The 15,144-nt window shown below is 42.3% G+C and overlaps 1 protein-coding gene across 1 annotated transcript in view; it reads left to right on the plus strand.

Annotated features, from left to right (window-relative positions):
* GNS (glucosamine (N-acetyl)-6-sulfatase) overlaps positions 1 to 15,144 on the plus strand; it is a 50,472-nt gene that overhangs the window by 22,430 nt on the left and 12,898 nt on the right. The window contains exons 6-9 of the mRNA XM_011972931.1: positions 1,278 to 1,360; positions 2,429 to 2,547; positions 4,823 to 4,926; positions 12,850 to 12,951. Of these exons, the coding sequence (XP_011828321.1) occupies positions 1,278 to 1,360; positions 2,429 to 2,547; positions 4,823 to 4,926; positions 12,850 to 12,951 (408 nt within the window). The remainder of the gene's footprint in view (positions 1 to 1,277; positions 1,361 to 2,428; positions 2,548 to 4,822; positions 4,927 to 12,849; positions 12,952 to 15,144) is intronic.

Below are 15,144 nucleotides of genomic sequence, written 5' to 3' on the forward strand. Positions count from 1 at the left end.
AAGTGCTGGGATTACAGGCTTGAGCCACCGCGCCCGGCCTGTGAAGTGGGAGGTCTTGATCCCTTATGAACTACTGTATGAATTCAAGTACATAGAAACAATTAGCATATTGCCTGGCACATTATGGGCAAGTGCTTGTTAAATACAATTTCAAAGCTGAGTGAACTGGGTTTTAAATTAGAGGACCATTCGCAATCTGTGTTCCAAAAGAAGTTAATAAAAAGTTCCCATGGTCAAGTAAGTTTGGAAAGTTTGAGTTAAATAAGTCACTCTGCTGCAGGACTTCTCAGAGTTATTCATGATCGAATGTGAATGTCTAGCAGGAGGATATGCTATATAGCATTTCCCAAACTTAGTAACACTTTGAGGATCATAGTTTGAGATATGGTGGCTTAGGGTTTTACGAATAGAGAAGAGAGAATAGTATATGGGGATGTTTTTGTTTAAATGGGAGGGCCCTCCAGATTTAGACTTGTAGTTTTAGGAAATTGCTGTAATAAGATTTTTCCTTAGGATCTAGGGTGACCGATGTCTTGGCTAGGCAAAACTTAGAGGAAGGCAGACCAGGTGCGGTGGCTTATGCTTGTAATCCCAGCACTTTGGGAGGCCAAGGCAAGAGGATCACTTGAGGCCAGGAGTTCAAGACCAGCCTGGCGAACATGACGAAACCCCATCTGTACTGAAAATACAAAAATTAGACAGATGTAGTGCACGCCTGTAATCCCAGCTACTCGAGTGGCTGAGGCGTGAAAATCACATGAATCCGGGAGGCACAGGTTGCAGTGAGCCGAGATGGGCGCCACTGCACTCTAGCTTGGCCTTGGGCTGGAGTGCAGTGGTGTGATCTTGGCTCAATGCAACCTCCACCTCTGTCTCAAAAAAAGCAACTTAGAGAAAGGTAAAGTTACTTGCCCATTTTGTAATTGTAGTAGACCAAAGACATAAAATCAGAGTTGTAAATGTAATCTCGTTTTAGCCAGTAGTTTCCCAGTGACATCCTCTAAAATTTCTTAATGCTGCTAACAGAGGAGCCAAGACCTTTTATGGTTTGGGAGGTGCTGGGAAGCTGAAAAATGAGAGATTGAGTTAATCTGCAGAAATTTCTATTTTAGGAATGCAGGAAGGGAGAGAAGGTCTGAAGTTGCTTAAACAGGTTCCAATTAGTTCCTTCTTACTGAATTATGAGTGAAATGATTCTATTTATCTACTCTAGTAATCCAGTATTTTGTTTGACTGTGGTGACTTGGTGTTAACATTTTTTTCCTTCTAAATTTTAGAACAAGCACTGGTTAATTAGGCAAGCCAAGACTCCAATGACTAATTCTTCAATACAGTTTTTAGATAATGCATTTAGGAAAAGGTAAGAGCTGCTGCTACATAACAATCTGAGTTGTTTTAAGGACTCTACAAATCAGCTCATGAAGAGGGGACCACCACATTGTTGTCTCTGAAACAAAAATAGAGGGAAGCAGGTCAGTGGGAGAGAGGCTTCGATGGGGCACCAGAAGCAGAGACATTCCTTTACACTCAATGAGGTGGCCTTTGGACCCTAGTACTAATTAGACTGCCCATTTTTAGGACTTGGCAAAAGTATTGCAAACTTGAACCATGTGGTAGAATTTTTTTCTCCTGCTTTAAAGAAAAGGTTACTTGGTTAAGAGAGCCCATTGTCATCTGTGACAAATGACCCAACAGCTTAGACAAGATCAAAATATTTGCCCTTGCTGTTTGGAATTTTCAAGAAATTATCTTAATTCAATTTTTAAAAATCCATTACTTTCTCTTAGGAAGTGTTTAGTGTAGACCCCAGGGATAAGCAAACTTTTTCTGTAAAGGGGCAGATAGTAAATATTAATAGGCTTGCAGGTCATACATTCTGTCACAACTACTCAGCTCTGCTATTGTAGCACAAAAGCAGCCCTGGGTAATATGTAAATGAATGAGCATGGTTGTAGTCCAATAAAACTTTATAAAAACAGACAGTGGGCAAGCTTTGGCCCATGAGTCATAGTTTGCCAGCTCCTAGTTCAAACATCTTAAGCTTTTTTGTAGCACAGTCCTATCTGAATTAATCTGTAGTACACAGTACTGAGAATGGACAACTCTTTCTTCTGTTTGTCTCTACTCTCATCACTATTGCCAATAAAAAGTAAAGCTAACGGGTTATTTAAAAACGAGTTTATTTCTTTGGAAACAATTAACTTTGGAATGAATTATGTTCTGGAATTTTCTAATCTATTTTTTACAATGGGAAGGTCTGGGGAATGGAGATTGGGGATTTGAGTTTTGGGGAAGAGTGTTTTGGGTTTTTTCTTTTTTTAAACAGGGGTGTCTTTGTTTTTGGTTGTTTTTGTTTGTTTGTTTGTTTGTTTTGGCAAGATAGTGATACCTCAGCCATTGCCCCTTTCTACCTCCTGTTCACATCCAGGTGGCAAACTCTCCTCTCAGTTGATGACCTTGTGGAGAAACTGGTCAAGAGATTGGAGTTCACCGGGGAGCTCAACAACACTTACATCTTCTATACCTCAGACAATGGCTATCACACAGGTCAGAGGCAGGGTTAGGTACTGCTGTGATCTTTGAGAATATGTCTTTCCTTTTTCACCCAGTGAGCCCTGGCAGAGAGTTCTAGTCTTGTTATAACTGGACATGCCAGAGGGAGTATCTTGCCCTCAGGACCCCTCCAGTTGGAGCACCACATCATTCACACATGGAGAAACCAGGTTTTATTATTTGCTGTTTCACACGCAAGATGACATGGTGTTCTAGAGTGGGGGCAGAGCATGAGCTTGATGGGTTGGAGGCAGACCGTATGGAAGGCATTTGAGACAGGAAGGCCAAAAGAAGGTTGTCTTGTGGGGAAAACTTTCTTGCCATTCATGGAATTTGTTTTTTGAGTGTTTTTGGTTTTTTTCAAAAGCTGCAGGATGAGTCAGCTCTGTGTCCTTGACTTTCATGCTTTCTACTTGGACCTTCTGTTGTTAAAAGCAAACATTTTCTTCTTTTCCACATATATAAATGTCCACTTGAATGGAATTCACTTGAGACTTGCTTGCATAGGAGGAGATCGCTTAGGCATTAATGCATTATTGTGATTATTTTTTTGATGAGGGAGTGTGGGGGGACAGAATCTCACTCTCTCACCCAGGCTGGGGTGTAGTAGCGCCGTGATTTCAGCTCACAGCAACCTCCGTCTCCTAGATTCAAGCGATTCTCCTGCCTCAACCTCTCGAGTACCGGAGACTACAGGCACATGCCACCACGCCTGACCAATTTTTGTGTTATAATAGAGATGGGTTTTTATCATGTTGGCCAGACTGATCTTCAACTCCTGACCTCAGGTAATCTGCCTACCTCCGCCTCCCTAAGTGCTAGGAGTACAGACGTGAGCCACATGCCCGGCCTGTGAATATTTTTAAACACAAAGTAGAGAATAGTAAAATAGCCCCCATTATCCGGCTTAGATTTTCAGCTACATGAGGCCACTCTTTTGAATTCTTCCTACTCTCCGTGTGTTTTTCTTTTGTTGCTAGAAGGTTTTGAAGCAACTCCCATACACATGACTCCAGGATTCAACACCAGATTATGCATCTGACTCTGGTTATTATGTATCAAGATGCAGACCGCCAGCCACAGTGGCTCACGCCTGTAATCCCAGCACTTTGGTAGGCCAAGGCAGGTGGATCACCTGAGGCCAGGAGTTCTAGATCAGCCTGGCCAACATGCCAAAACTCCTCTACTAAAAATACAAAAATTAGTCAGGCATGATGGCACATGCCTGTAGTCCCAGCTACTCAGGAGGCTGAGGCAGGAGAATCGCTTGAATCCAGGAGGTTGAGGTTGCAGTGAGCTGAGATTGTGCCACTGCACTCCAGCGTGGGTAACAGAGCGAGATTCCATCTCAAAAAAAAAAAAAGATGCAGACAGAGTCCACATACTACCTATAGTTATTGTGTCTCCTAACTCTTGTCATTTGCCATGAATTTGCAGGGAGAAGTGGGTCTTGTGTCCATCAGAATGTCTCACATTCTGAATTTGGCTAACTGCTGTCTTATAGTGCCTTAACTTGTTCATCTCTAGTCAGCATTTCCTATAGACTGGTAGATTCGGAACTTGATAGAAATTTGCATTTTCAGGTGATGGTGCATCCTCGCCTGCAGGTGTGTTCTTCCTATTGCATCATGTCATGAGACCCGAGGCATCTGGCTGTACTGTTTTTGGGGTGCTGGTGATTGATGGGTCAGGTGGTTTCAGCCTGAGCTCTTCCTTTGAGCTTTTCTTTTATTCCATTGATGATTGTTGCCTAAATTCATTATTCCCTCAGAAACTGCAAAATGTTGATTTTGTAATCTTGTCCTTTCTTTTGTATTTATTAGCTGGAATTCCTCAGAGAACTACTTCCCCTTATCAATTATTTGGTTATTTTGAGATGCAGTTTATTCAGGAAACACAGGATAGGTGTTTTTGTTTGTTTATTTGACAGTTTTTGGAGTAAACTTCATTCAGTTGTGATGAGGCTGAGTAGCATGCATAATTTTTTATGTATTTGTGTTTCAATACTTTCCTGTCATTATTTTTGCTCATTTTGTCCTATCATAAGCCAGGGAGTCCCTTCTAGTCATTTATTTAGAGAAGATAAATTCGTTGTTTTTCTGCCTTATAGTAACAAGAGATGTCCAGGCAAATTTCAGCTTTCTATTAAAACACCAGAATCAGTAGAACAAAGTTGTTTTAGTTTTGACTGTGGATTAAATGAGTGAAACATAACATGAGCAAGGCCCCTGTCTTGGCTCCATCTTTACCTTGTGTGTTTTGTTTTTAGGACAGTTTTCCTTGCCAATAGACAAGAGACAGCTGTATGAGTTTGATATCAAAGTTCCACTGTTGGTTCGAGGGCCTGGGATCAAACCAAATCAGACAAGCAAGGTAGGTGCCTGGCAAGCTGGTGCTGTGGACAGGTAGGCATTTGGCCTGAGAAAATAAGGTGTTTCCTCCTGAGAGAAGATTGGGTTCGGTTCCTCTTCCCACTAGGGCTGAGCGGCAGAAGAGCTTTTAAATGGAGATAGTGATTCCTTTTTTTTTTCCCCTTAACTTCCCACTGCTCTCTATATCTGTATTTTCACCCCACATGTACATGTCCCATTAGGATGCGTAGCTTTCCTTTGTCTTTTGAGACCGGATCTTTGTTCTGGAGCAGTGACTCTCAAAAGAGGGTGTGCATCAAGATTGCCCTCCAGAACTGAAGAAGAAAAATGCTGCGTGCTTGGGCAATATCCAGAAAGAGTGTAATTGACTCACTTGGTCTGGAATAGGGACCCAGCATCTGCCTTTTTCCTTTTCGAAGTTTACAGGTGATTCTGAGAGGCAGCCTGGTTTGGGGCCCACTGCCTTGTAGAGCAGAGCTCCTCTGGCTTTTCTGTGAATCCCCTGGGGATCTGGTTAAAATGCAGATTCTGCTTCTCCATTTCTGACCAGCTCCTGAGTGATGTCTGCTGCTGGCCTGACCTCGCTTTGAGTATAAGGCTATCGAAAACATGTCTTCTAGGAATTAGTCTTTCCCTGTGCCGGGCTCTTCCTTATGAATGCTTTGTTGCTTTCTTGGTTCTCTCCCTAGAACTGCCATAATACGCCACATTGTTCTGTTGTCATTCCCATTCGGTTTCAGTGTCTTTTTCCAAACATGGTACCTAATGCTGAGGCACTTTGTTCCTAGCAGTCATGAGGACCTTCATCCTCATCCAAAATACTGTCCTCCAACACTCAGGAGAAAACAATTGACAGGCTCCGCCAGCTATGTCTTCTCTCCTTTCTGATATCCCAATTTCAATGTCAGTCCCAGTTCTGAGAGACCAAAGAAGATGAACAAATACACACTTTAAGCTGAAATTGCTAAGTGGGTTTTTAAATGGGCCAGACTTTCTGGGTATATTGGGTACTTTAATTTTGGAGCTTGATATTTACTTGTTTAAAATGTCTATTTTTCACTTATTTCCTTTTACAACACTCTTGATGGAGTTCTGTTAAAATTCTTTTGGAAGGGTAAAATGGCCTTCATAATTACCTTTTGTGTTTTTCCTTTAAGACCCACGTTCCTAAAGCTAGTCACTTTTCCCTACAAATTTCAGTGCCTTCTAAACAGGCTCCCTCTTTCAAAGGAGATAAGCAAGTTTGGAAGACCATTAAATCTTACAAGTGTTTTCTCGAGGTTGTTGTTTGGAACTGATTGAGGAGACCATGTCAGCAGCCATGTTCTGTTTTTAGGAGCAGGGCTACCTCAGCCCACGTGGGAAGGAGGCTGAATGAGATCATAGTGAAATGTGTCGGCCAGCTGCCTGTGGAAAAAATTGTTCCTTTTTTTCTTTAAGTTAACATTGCCATCTAAATGTTAAAAATCAGAAACTTCACCTTCTCTAAGCAATCTAAATGAAGTCTGGTTCCTGAGAAGCCATTTCAACAATGTAGCTAACATGTATTGTTTAGTATGGGACAGGTGCTATTCTAAGTGTATTGCCTGATTCAACTCACTCAATCCTTACAGTTGATGAGATAGAGGTGCTGTTATCCCTATTTTGCAGATGAGGAAAACGGAAGCAGAGAAGTTGTTTGCTGAAAATCACATAGCTAAAAAGCAGCAGAGCCCTGCATTTGAACTGGGGCAGTCTGGCTCCAAAGTCTGTATACTTAACCATTACGTTATAGCTCAGTCAACAAGTATTTATTATCTTCTTTGCCAGTACAGTACACCAAGGAGCCTTGCACATAGCAAGGAGCAATCAAACAAAATCAGTTTTGTTGTTGTTGGTTTTTTGTTTTTGTTTTTTTTTTTGAGATGGAGTCTCGCTCTGTTGCCCAGGCTGGAGTACAGTGGCGCGATTTCTGCTCACTGCAAGCTCCACCTCCTGGGTTCACGACATTCTCCTGCCTCAGCCTCCCTACTAGCTGGGACTATAGGTGCCCACCACCATGCCTGGCTAATTTTTTTTTTTTTTAAGTAGAGATGGGGTCTCAATCTCTTGACCTTGTGATCTGCCCACCTTCTCCTCCCAAAGTGCTGGGATTGCAGACATGAGCCACCGCGCCTGGCCACAAGATCAGTTCTTAAATCCCTGTGTCAGGGAGCACAAGATATTTAAGCTACAGTGGTCAGTGAAAGCCTCTGAGGCATTTGAGCAGACGTGGATGTTGAGAAGGATTTAGCCATGCAGAGATCTGTGGGAATAGTGTCCTGAGCAGTACGGTAAATGCAAAGGCTCAGATGTAAGGATAAGCTAGGCTTGTTCAAGAGACAGAAGGTAGCAGTTGTACTGAACTCCTTGTACTTCCTAAGTGGACCTTCTCTCTCACCTCCTGGCCTTTGTACAAGTGACTGCTCCTTCTTTCTGCAATGCCCATCTCGCACCCCCTTCAGCTGGCCAAGTTAATTGTCCTTTAGGGCTTTGGTTTAGGGCTCCCTCTGGGAAGTCGCTTCATACTTCTGCTCCCACATGGGGTAGATGCCCTTCCTATATGTTCCCAGCTGGCCTCACACTTGTCACACCCTATTGAGTTTGTCTTTTTTAGTCTAGGATGTCCTAGAAAAGAGGAACTATCTAAACTTAAAATATCCATCCCCTAACATATACTGGGGAACATCCACATTAGTTGAATGGATTTTTGCCAAGGTTGCAAAGTAAGTGGCAGATCAGGGACTGAAAGTTAAGTCTGTGCATTCTCAGAACCCATGTGTTTGTACATTGCTGCATTGACAGGTGTAATTTGAGAAGCATGAAATGCCCCAGCTTTCCCCTGGCACAGGGAATGTCAGAGATGATGGGTAATGTATCATGTGTTGGCAGCACAGTTGACTCAGTACCAGCCGTTCTGTGTGAGTGGCACCGGCTTGTGAGTTGGGCATAATGAGCTGAGCTGTCAGCAGCCTCGACAGCCAGATCAGTGCACATTTAACTGACTGGTGGACTTAGCTGCGTGTTGGCTATGCGGAGAACTGGGACAAGGTCGTATGTATAGATGTCAAAGATTGGCTATTGACGTTTTCTCCTCTGACTGGTTTAGCTTTGGTGGTAGAAGTTCTGCAAAAGGAATTCTAGAAAGGAAAAGGTTAGTAGGAAAACTAGAATGATACAGCATGGTCCCAGGGAAATAGAAGTGAACTGGGAGTCAGGAAGACCACCTATTGGCTTTGGACAAAATCAGCCTTGGTTCCCCTAGTTTTGTGAAAGTAAGAGGATGTTAAGCCTCCATTATCAAGTGGAACCCACCTTCTTCCTTGTCAGGAAAACTGGAACTGAGGGGCAAGTCCAGCTGAAGCAACCAAGATAATGGGATTCTGCACTTTCTCATGCAGTTACAGTGCTTTTCACTAAGTGAATTTGGGGTGCTTCCTGGTGTGCTTGGAGCCTTTTCTTTGATAACTACAGAAATTCAACATCAGGGTTTGGGTGTCTGTTTGGAAACCTGATGTGTTCTGACAGCCCATTGCCATCTTGTTCTTTTCAGTAATTATGCAACAGTGTCATTCTTTCAGAGCAAGAATAAGCAGGTTCTATGCGTGATACCCCTTGATTTAAGCCCCAGGAGTGTTTGTTTATTTGTTTGTTTGTTTGTTTTGAGACAGAGTCTTGCTCTGTAACTTAGGCTGAAGCACGGTGGCATAATCTTGGCTCACTGCATCCTCTGCCTCCCAGGCTCAGGTGATCATCCTATCTCAGCCTTCTGAGTAGCTGGGACTATAGGCACACACCACTATGCCCAGCTAATTTTTGTTTTTTTTTTTTTTTGTGTGTGTGTGTGTGTGTGTGTGTATGTGTGTGTTTTTGTAGAGATGGAGTTTCATTACGTTGCCCAGGCTGTTCTGGAACACTGGGCTCAAGCAATCAGCCCTCCTCCCCTCATTACAGGCATGAGTCGCCAGAGCCAGTCTACCCCAGGGTTTTCTAGGGACTTTCATTGGATTAGGATATTTATATACTTGATTGCTAAGAACATTCTCAACCTGAGAGAGTGTGATTTATCAAATAATTTATTTTTTTGGCTGGGCACAGTGGCTCATGCCTGTAATCCTAGCACTTTGGGAGGACAAGACAGGTAGATCACCTGAGGTCAAGAATTCGAGACCAGTCTGGCCAACACGGTGAAACCTCGTCTCGACTAAAAATACAAAAATTAGGCTGGACACGATGGCTCATGCCTGTAATCCCAGCACTTTGGGAGGCCAAGGCGGGTGGATCATGAGGTCAGGAGATCGAGACCATCCTGACTAACATGGTGAAACCTCATCTCCACTAAAAATACAACGAATTTAGCCAGGCTTGGTGACGGGCGCCTGTAGTCTCAGCTACTCGGGAGGCTGAGGCAGGAGAACGGCATGAACCCGGGATGTGGAGTTTGTGGTGAGCTGAGATCGTGCCACTGCACTCCAGCCTGGGCGACAGAGCGAGACTCTGTCTCAAAAAAAAAACCAACAAAACAAAAAACAAAAACATAAGCCAGGTGCGGTGGCGGGTGCCTGTAATCCCAACTACTTGGGAGGTTGAAGCAAGAGTATCGCTTGAACCCAGGAGGCGGAGGTTGCAGTGAGCCGAGATCTCACCATTGCACTCCATCCTGGGCAACAGAGCAAAAAATCTGTCTCAAAAAATATATTTTTGGTCTTGTCAAAGCTTTTTCTGTTCCAATCCGTAAATGAATTTTTTGTTTATTTGAGATAGGCACTCTCTCACCCAGGTTGGAATGTGGTGGCTCAAACATGGCTCACTGCAGCCTTGGCCTCCTGAGCTCAAGTGATCCCCCTGTCTTGGCCTCCCAAAGTGCTGGGATTACCAGCGAGAGCCACTGTGCTCAGCCCATAAATGAATTTTTAAATTTTTACTAGACAAAAGCAATACCCTGAAACTAATGTTTATCAAAGTCATCACATTGATGGGTGAGTCCATCCAAATTCTTGGTTATATAAAAACCAGAGGTAGGTGTAATTCTTTTTAACTCTTCATTCATACTTGCTGTTCGCTAGAAGTCTCCCATCTCCTGATATAGTATGCTAATTTTGAGACTGTCTGCTTATTCAGATAACATTTTAGAAGAGGAGGCAGTTTATCCATTGTATGTAGGGGAGTGTGATAATTATAGATTTCTAGGGAGAAAGAGTCCTGGAATGACTTGTGCTTACGGTACTTGTGCTGAATCTTAGTGACTTTGGATTTATACTGGATCTTACCCCTTTCTCTCCAGAGAGCAAAATGCCATTAGAAAGAGCCTCGGCTGGGTGCAGTGGCTCACACCTGTAATCCCAGCACTTGGGGAGGCCAAGGCAGGCGGATCACTTGAATTCAGAAATTTGAGACCAGCCCGGGCAGCGTGGCAGAAACCCCATCTCTACTAAAAATTAATAATACAAAAATTAGCTGGGCATCATGGTGTGCACCTGTAGTCCCAGTTGCTCTGGATGCTGAGGCAGGAGGATCAGTTGAATCTGGGAGGTCAGGGACACAGTGAGCTGTGATTGTGCCACTGCACTCCAACTTGGGTGACAGAATGAGACCCTGTCTCAAACAACAAAACAAAAAGAAAGAGCTTCCCCCCACCTCACCAAAAAAGGAGCAAGCCTCCCATTATACAAGTGTTGGCTCTTGCAATTTTTGGTGAGATGACAGTCACCATTTTATATCTCTGTGGGTTTTTTGATGTTTCCTCTTTTCTTTTAAAACTGCCTTGAACATCATAGTATCTGAGGAATTGGCTTCACCTCATTCATGTTACAGGTGTCACTGAAGATCTGCTAGTCACACTTCAGGGTCTGTAGATGGCTTGTTGTCTTGATCTCATTCTGGAGATGGTGTCTCTCTTTGACCCTCCTTTCCTCCTGTGACCTCTTCCATATTGACACTCACACTTGATGACTGTTTTCCAAGCTGCTCAGTTTGCCTGGGGGATTTGGAACCAGGAAAGTTATCTGTAGCAGTGGGTCTTGTATCATCCCTAGAGACATCGTTTTTTGTGTGTGAGGTTTTTCCCTCACTGAGTAACACATGGACTGCCTTTCTCCTAAAGTGTCTGCCTCTGGGCGGTAATTCCTAACAGCTGCAGAGTTAGACTAATTGATTCAGAGCCAGGATATTTATCACTCTGCCCTCTAAGAGCTGTCCTAGCCATCAGGAAACCTGGCCCCTGATAATATTCTGAACTTTTTTTTTTTTTTTTTTTTGGAGACGAAGTCTCGCTCTGTCGCCCAGGCTGGAGTGCAGTGGCCGGATCTCAGCTCACTGCAAGCTCCGCCTCCCGGGTCTACGCCATTCTCCTGCCTCAGCTTCCCGAGTAGCTGGGACTACAGGCGCCCGCCACCTCGCCCGGCTAGTTTTTGTATTTTTTAGTAGAGACGGGGTTTCACTGTGTTAGCCAGGATGGTCTCAATCTCCTGACCTCGTGATCCGCCCGTCTCGGCCTCCCAAAGTGCTGGGATTACAGGCTTGAGCCACCGCGCCCGGCCGGTTTTGTTTTCAAATTAATAGTTGCAGGGCTGGGGTGTTTTTGTTTTGTTTTATTTCCCTGTTTGGCCTCTCCTAAGATGATCTAAGTGTTCTCAACAGTTTTGAAGACTGTTATTTCCTGTCAGTAAGTGATGGCTTTTCCAGTTATAAGCTGGTAACTTTGCTCCAGCCACTCTTGTGTTTCATTTCTTCACCTATAAACACTGTGTCCACGGACTGCGATGAGGAATAAATGAGAATAAACGTCAAATACCTGGCACAGTAAACTGTAGTTCCCAGTTTTTCTCATTTCCTCTTTGTTTCCCCTGATGGAGTGTTTCAGCGCTTGAAGATTTTTCTAGCCTGTGACCAAGTGACTTCTATGCTTACGTTCTGTCTAGGCCTGCACTGTCCACTTGTGGCTGTTGAGCACTTGAAATGTGGATAGTCCAAATGGAGATGCGTTATTATTGTGAAATACCAGATTTCAAAGACTTGGTTCACAAAAAGTTAAATCTCATCGACTTTTAAAAAAATGTTGTTTACATGTTGAAATATTAATATTCAGATATTTTTATAGGAGGTTAAATGAAATGTATACAGTTTTACCTGTTTTTATTTTAATGTGGTTATTGGACAATTTTTAATTGCATGTGGGGTCCCTTTTATATTTCTATTAGGCTACTCTGGATTAGGCCCTGTAGAGGTGTTGTCTGCAGAAGGAAAATAGTCTGATAACCAAGGAAATAAGTCAAAGCATAAATACAGGACAATGCCTTTAGTTTCTAGAATGTTTAAAAACATCTAAGTTTTTTGCTCTTAAAAAATCTTGTATTGCTATATTTTTGGAATAAATTTTCTGCAGCCTTCACAGCCTGTTGCAAACATATTTTGGCAGTGTTGTCCCTTTGAGAAGCTATAAAAAGAGCTAATAATTCTCATTGGTGGCAAACATTCCATTTTTGAGGTCTTCCAAAATGTCTGGAGTTCATTTGAAGTCAAATTTAGTTAATCTGAATAATCAAGTTGTAAGACACTTCGTATAAAATAAGTAGACCAACATTTTTCTTATGATTCACAGCAAACTCAAAGCAGTTCCAAAGGAGTTTTCAGAAAAACATTTTGATCAATAACAGAATGGGTAGAATAAATATGTCACTTCCCCAGGGGATATACTGTTATACAAGCCTTGTAAGACTTTATATTTTGTTGTAAGTTATTATAGTTATATTTGAATCCATAAAACAGACCAAAGCATGGCTGTATAAAAGGTAATAGTAAGTGTTGTTGTCTCATGGGTGGGGTGGGGGGAAGAGAACTTTAGTATAGATAGAAAAGGAAAATGAGACCAGCTGTGTTTTAGATTGTTTTTCCCTCTTTCGCATAGATGCTGGTTGCCAACATTGACTTGGGTCCTACTATTTTGGACATTGCTGGCTATGACCTAAATAAGACACAGATGGATGGGATGTCCTTTTTGCCCATTTTGGTAAGTATAGAGCCCTCAATCAGGCCTGAGCCAAGACCACAATAAATTCTGGGTTATGTAAAGACTTAAAAATTTAAACATTAAATAATAAATTTGCGGGGCAGAAAAATCTTGTGGCGGGAAGGAGTTTTCTAAAATAAAAAATTAGACCACATGTGAAATTTAGAGTTCTGTTTCCTCCCCTCTTTTGCTCTCCTCCAAGAATACCCACCATAAATAAAGAGAGGTGACAGGTTGGGATCACATTGGCAGCATATGTAAAAAGAGTCATTAGTCCAAATACATGAGTTCTTAACAAAGATTAATATCCCAGTGGGAAAATGGGCAAAAAAAGTGGCTAATCAACTTGTAGAAGAATTAAAAATGGCAAAACAAATGCAAAAAGATTACTTCAGTACTAATCACAGAAATGCTTAACTGAAGGAGACCTCTATCTATGAACTGGCAAAGATTTTTAAAACACCCAAGATTTTAGAAGTCTGAGAATTTGGAAAGTACTTTATATACTTTTCATACAAGTGTAATCAGTATAACCTGTCAGAAGGTTAGTTTAATAAGACATACCACTTCAGAGTATACACGTCAAAAACAGACAAGTTAACTTCTGCCTGTCTGGTGAGTGAAATGTGGCATTTGATCTTACTGTGCATCTGTTTGTTTAATAATGAGGTGAATTATTTTTTAACAGCTTAATTCCCATACCATACAATTCACTCATTTAAAGTGTTGGCTGGGCGCGGTGGCTCACGCCTGTAATCCCAACACTTTGGGAGGCCAAAGGTGCGTGGATCACCTGGGGTCAGGAGTTCAAGACCATCCTGGCCAAAATGGTGAACCCCTGTCTCTACTAAAAATACAAAAAAGCTGGGCATGTTTGCAGGCACCTGTAATCCCAGCTACTCGGGAGGCCAAGGCAGGAGAATCACTTGAATCCAGGAGGTGGAGGTTGCAGTGAGCGGAAATCGCGCCATTGCGCTCCAGCCTGGGCAACAAGAATGAAACTCCATTTCAAAATTAAAATCATTTTTTAGGTGTCCAATTCAATAGTTGTTGGTATAGTCACAACCATCATCATCATCTAAGAGCATTTTCATCACCCTAAACCCCCAGACACAGTAGTCACTCTAATAGGAGAAAACTGGAAATCCACATATCTAGTAGAGAATTGATTAAACTGTGGTGCAGGGAATTGATTAGATCTGTTGCTTCCATTCCCACCACGAATCTACTTTATGTCTGTATAGAATTGTCTGTTCTGAACTTTTCATATAAATGAAATTACATAACATGTGGCCTCTTGTAACTGCTTTTTTCACCGAGCATAGTGTTTTCAAGGATCATATCATTGTAACGTGTGTCAGTACCTTGTTCTGTTTTAGTACCAACTAACCTTCTGTGTGTGAATGTATCACATTTTGCTTATCCATTCATCAGATAATTTGGGCTGTTTCCACTCTTTGGCTATTATGAACAATGCAGTTGTGATGTTTTTGTTTGTTTTTGAGATAGTCTTGCGCTATCACCGAGGCTGGAGCGAAGTGTTGCTGATCACAGCTCACTGCAGCCTCAGTCTCCCAGGCTCAGAGGATCCTCCCACCACAGCCCCCGCAAGTAGCTGGGACTACAGTGGCTGGCTACCACATCTGGCTAATTTTTTTTTTTTTTTTAATTTTTAGCAGAAATGAGGTCTTCCTACATTGCTCAGGCTGGTCTCGAACTCCTGGGCTCAAGAGATTCTCACATATTTTCCAAGAAGATTTTAAGGGGAAAAAAAAAAATCCTCCCCCCTCAGCCTCCAAAAGTGCTGGGATTATGGGTGTGAGCCAACACTTGCTATTATCTGTCTTTGTGATTATTGTAGTAGGTGTGAAGTGGTATCTCATTGTGGTTTTGATTTGTGTTTCCCTGCTGACTATTGATGGTTAGCATTTCATCATGTGTTTGTCAGCCATTTGTATATCTTCTTTGGAGATGTGTTCATATTTGGATCCTTTGTCCGTTTTTTGTTTTTTTTGTTTTTTAATTGTGTTACTGATCAGGGAATCACTTTTCATTTGTGCCTTTTTGTGTTTCTTCCCTTGAGAAATGCCTCTGCATTTTTGTGTATCATAGTCTCCTTTTATGACTTGTCTTTTCCATATATTAAGATATGGGAGCCAGGTGCAATGGCTCACACCTGTAATCCCAACAATT

The sequence above is a fragment of the Mandrillus leucophaeus genome, unplaced genomic scaffold (genome assembly GCF_000951045.1).
Source record: "Mandrillus leucophaeus isolate KB7577 unplaced genomic scaffold, Mleu.le_1.0 Scaffold132, whole genome shotgun sequence".
Classification (NCBI taxonomy): domain Eukaryota; kingdom Metazoa; phylum Chordata; class Mammalia; order Primates; family Cercopithecidae; genus Mandrillus; species Mandrillus leucophaeus.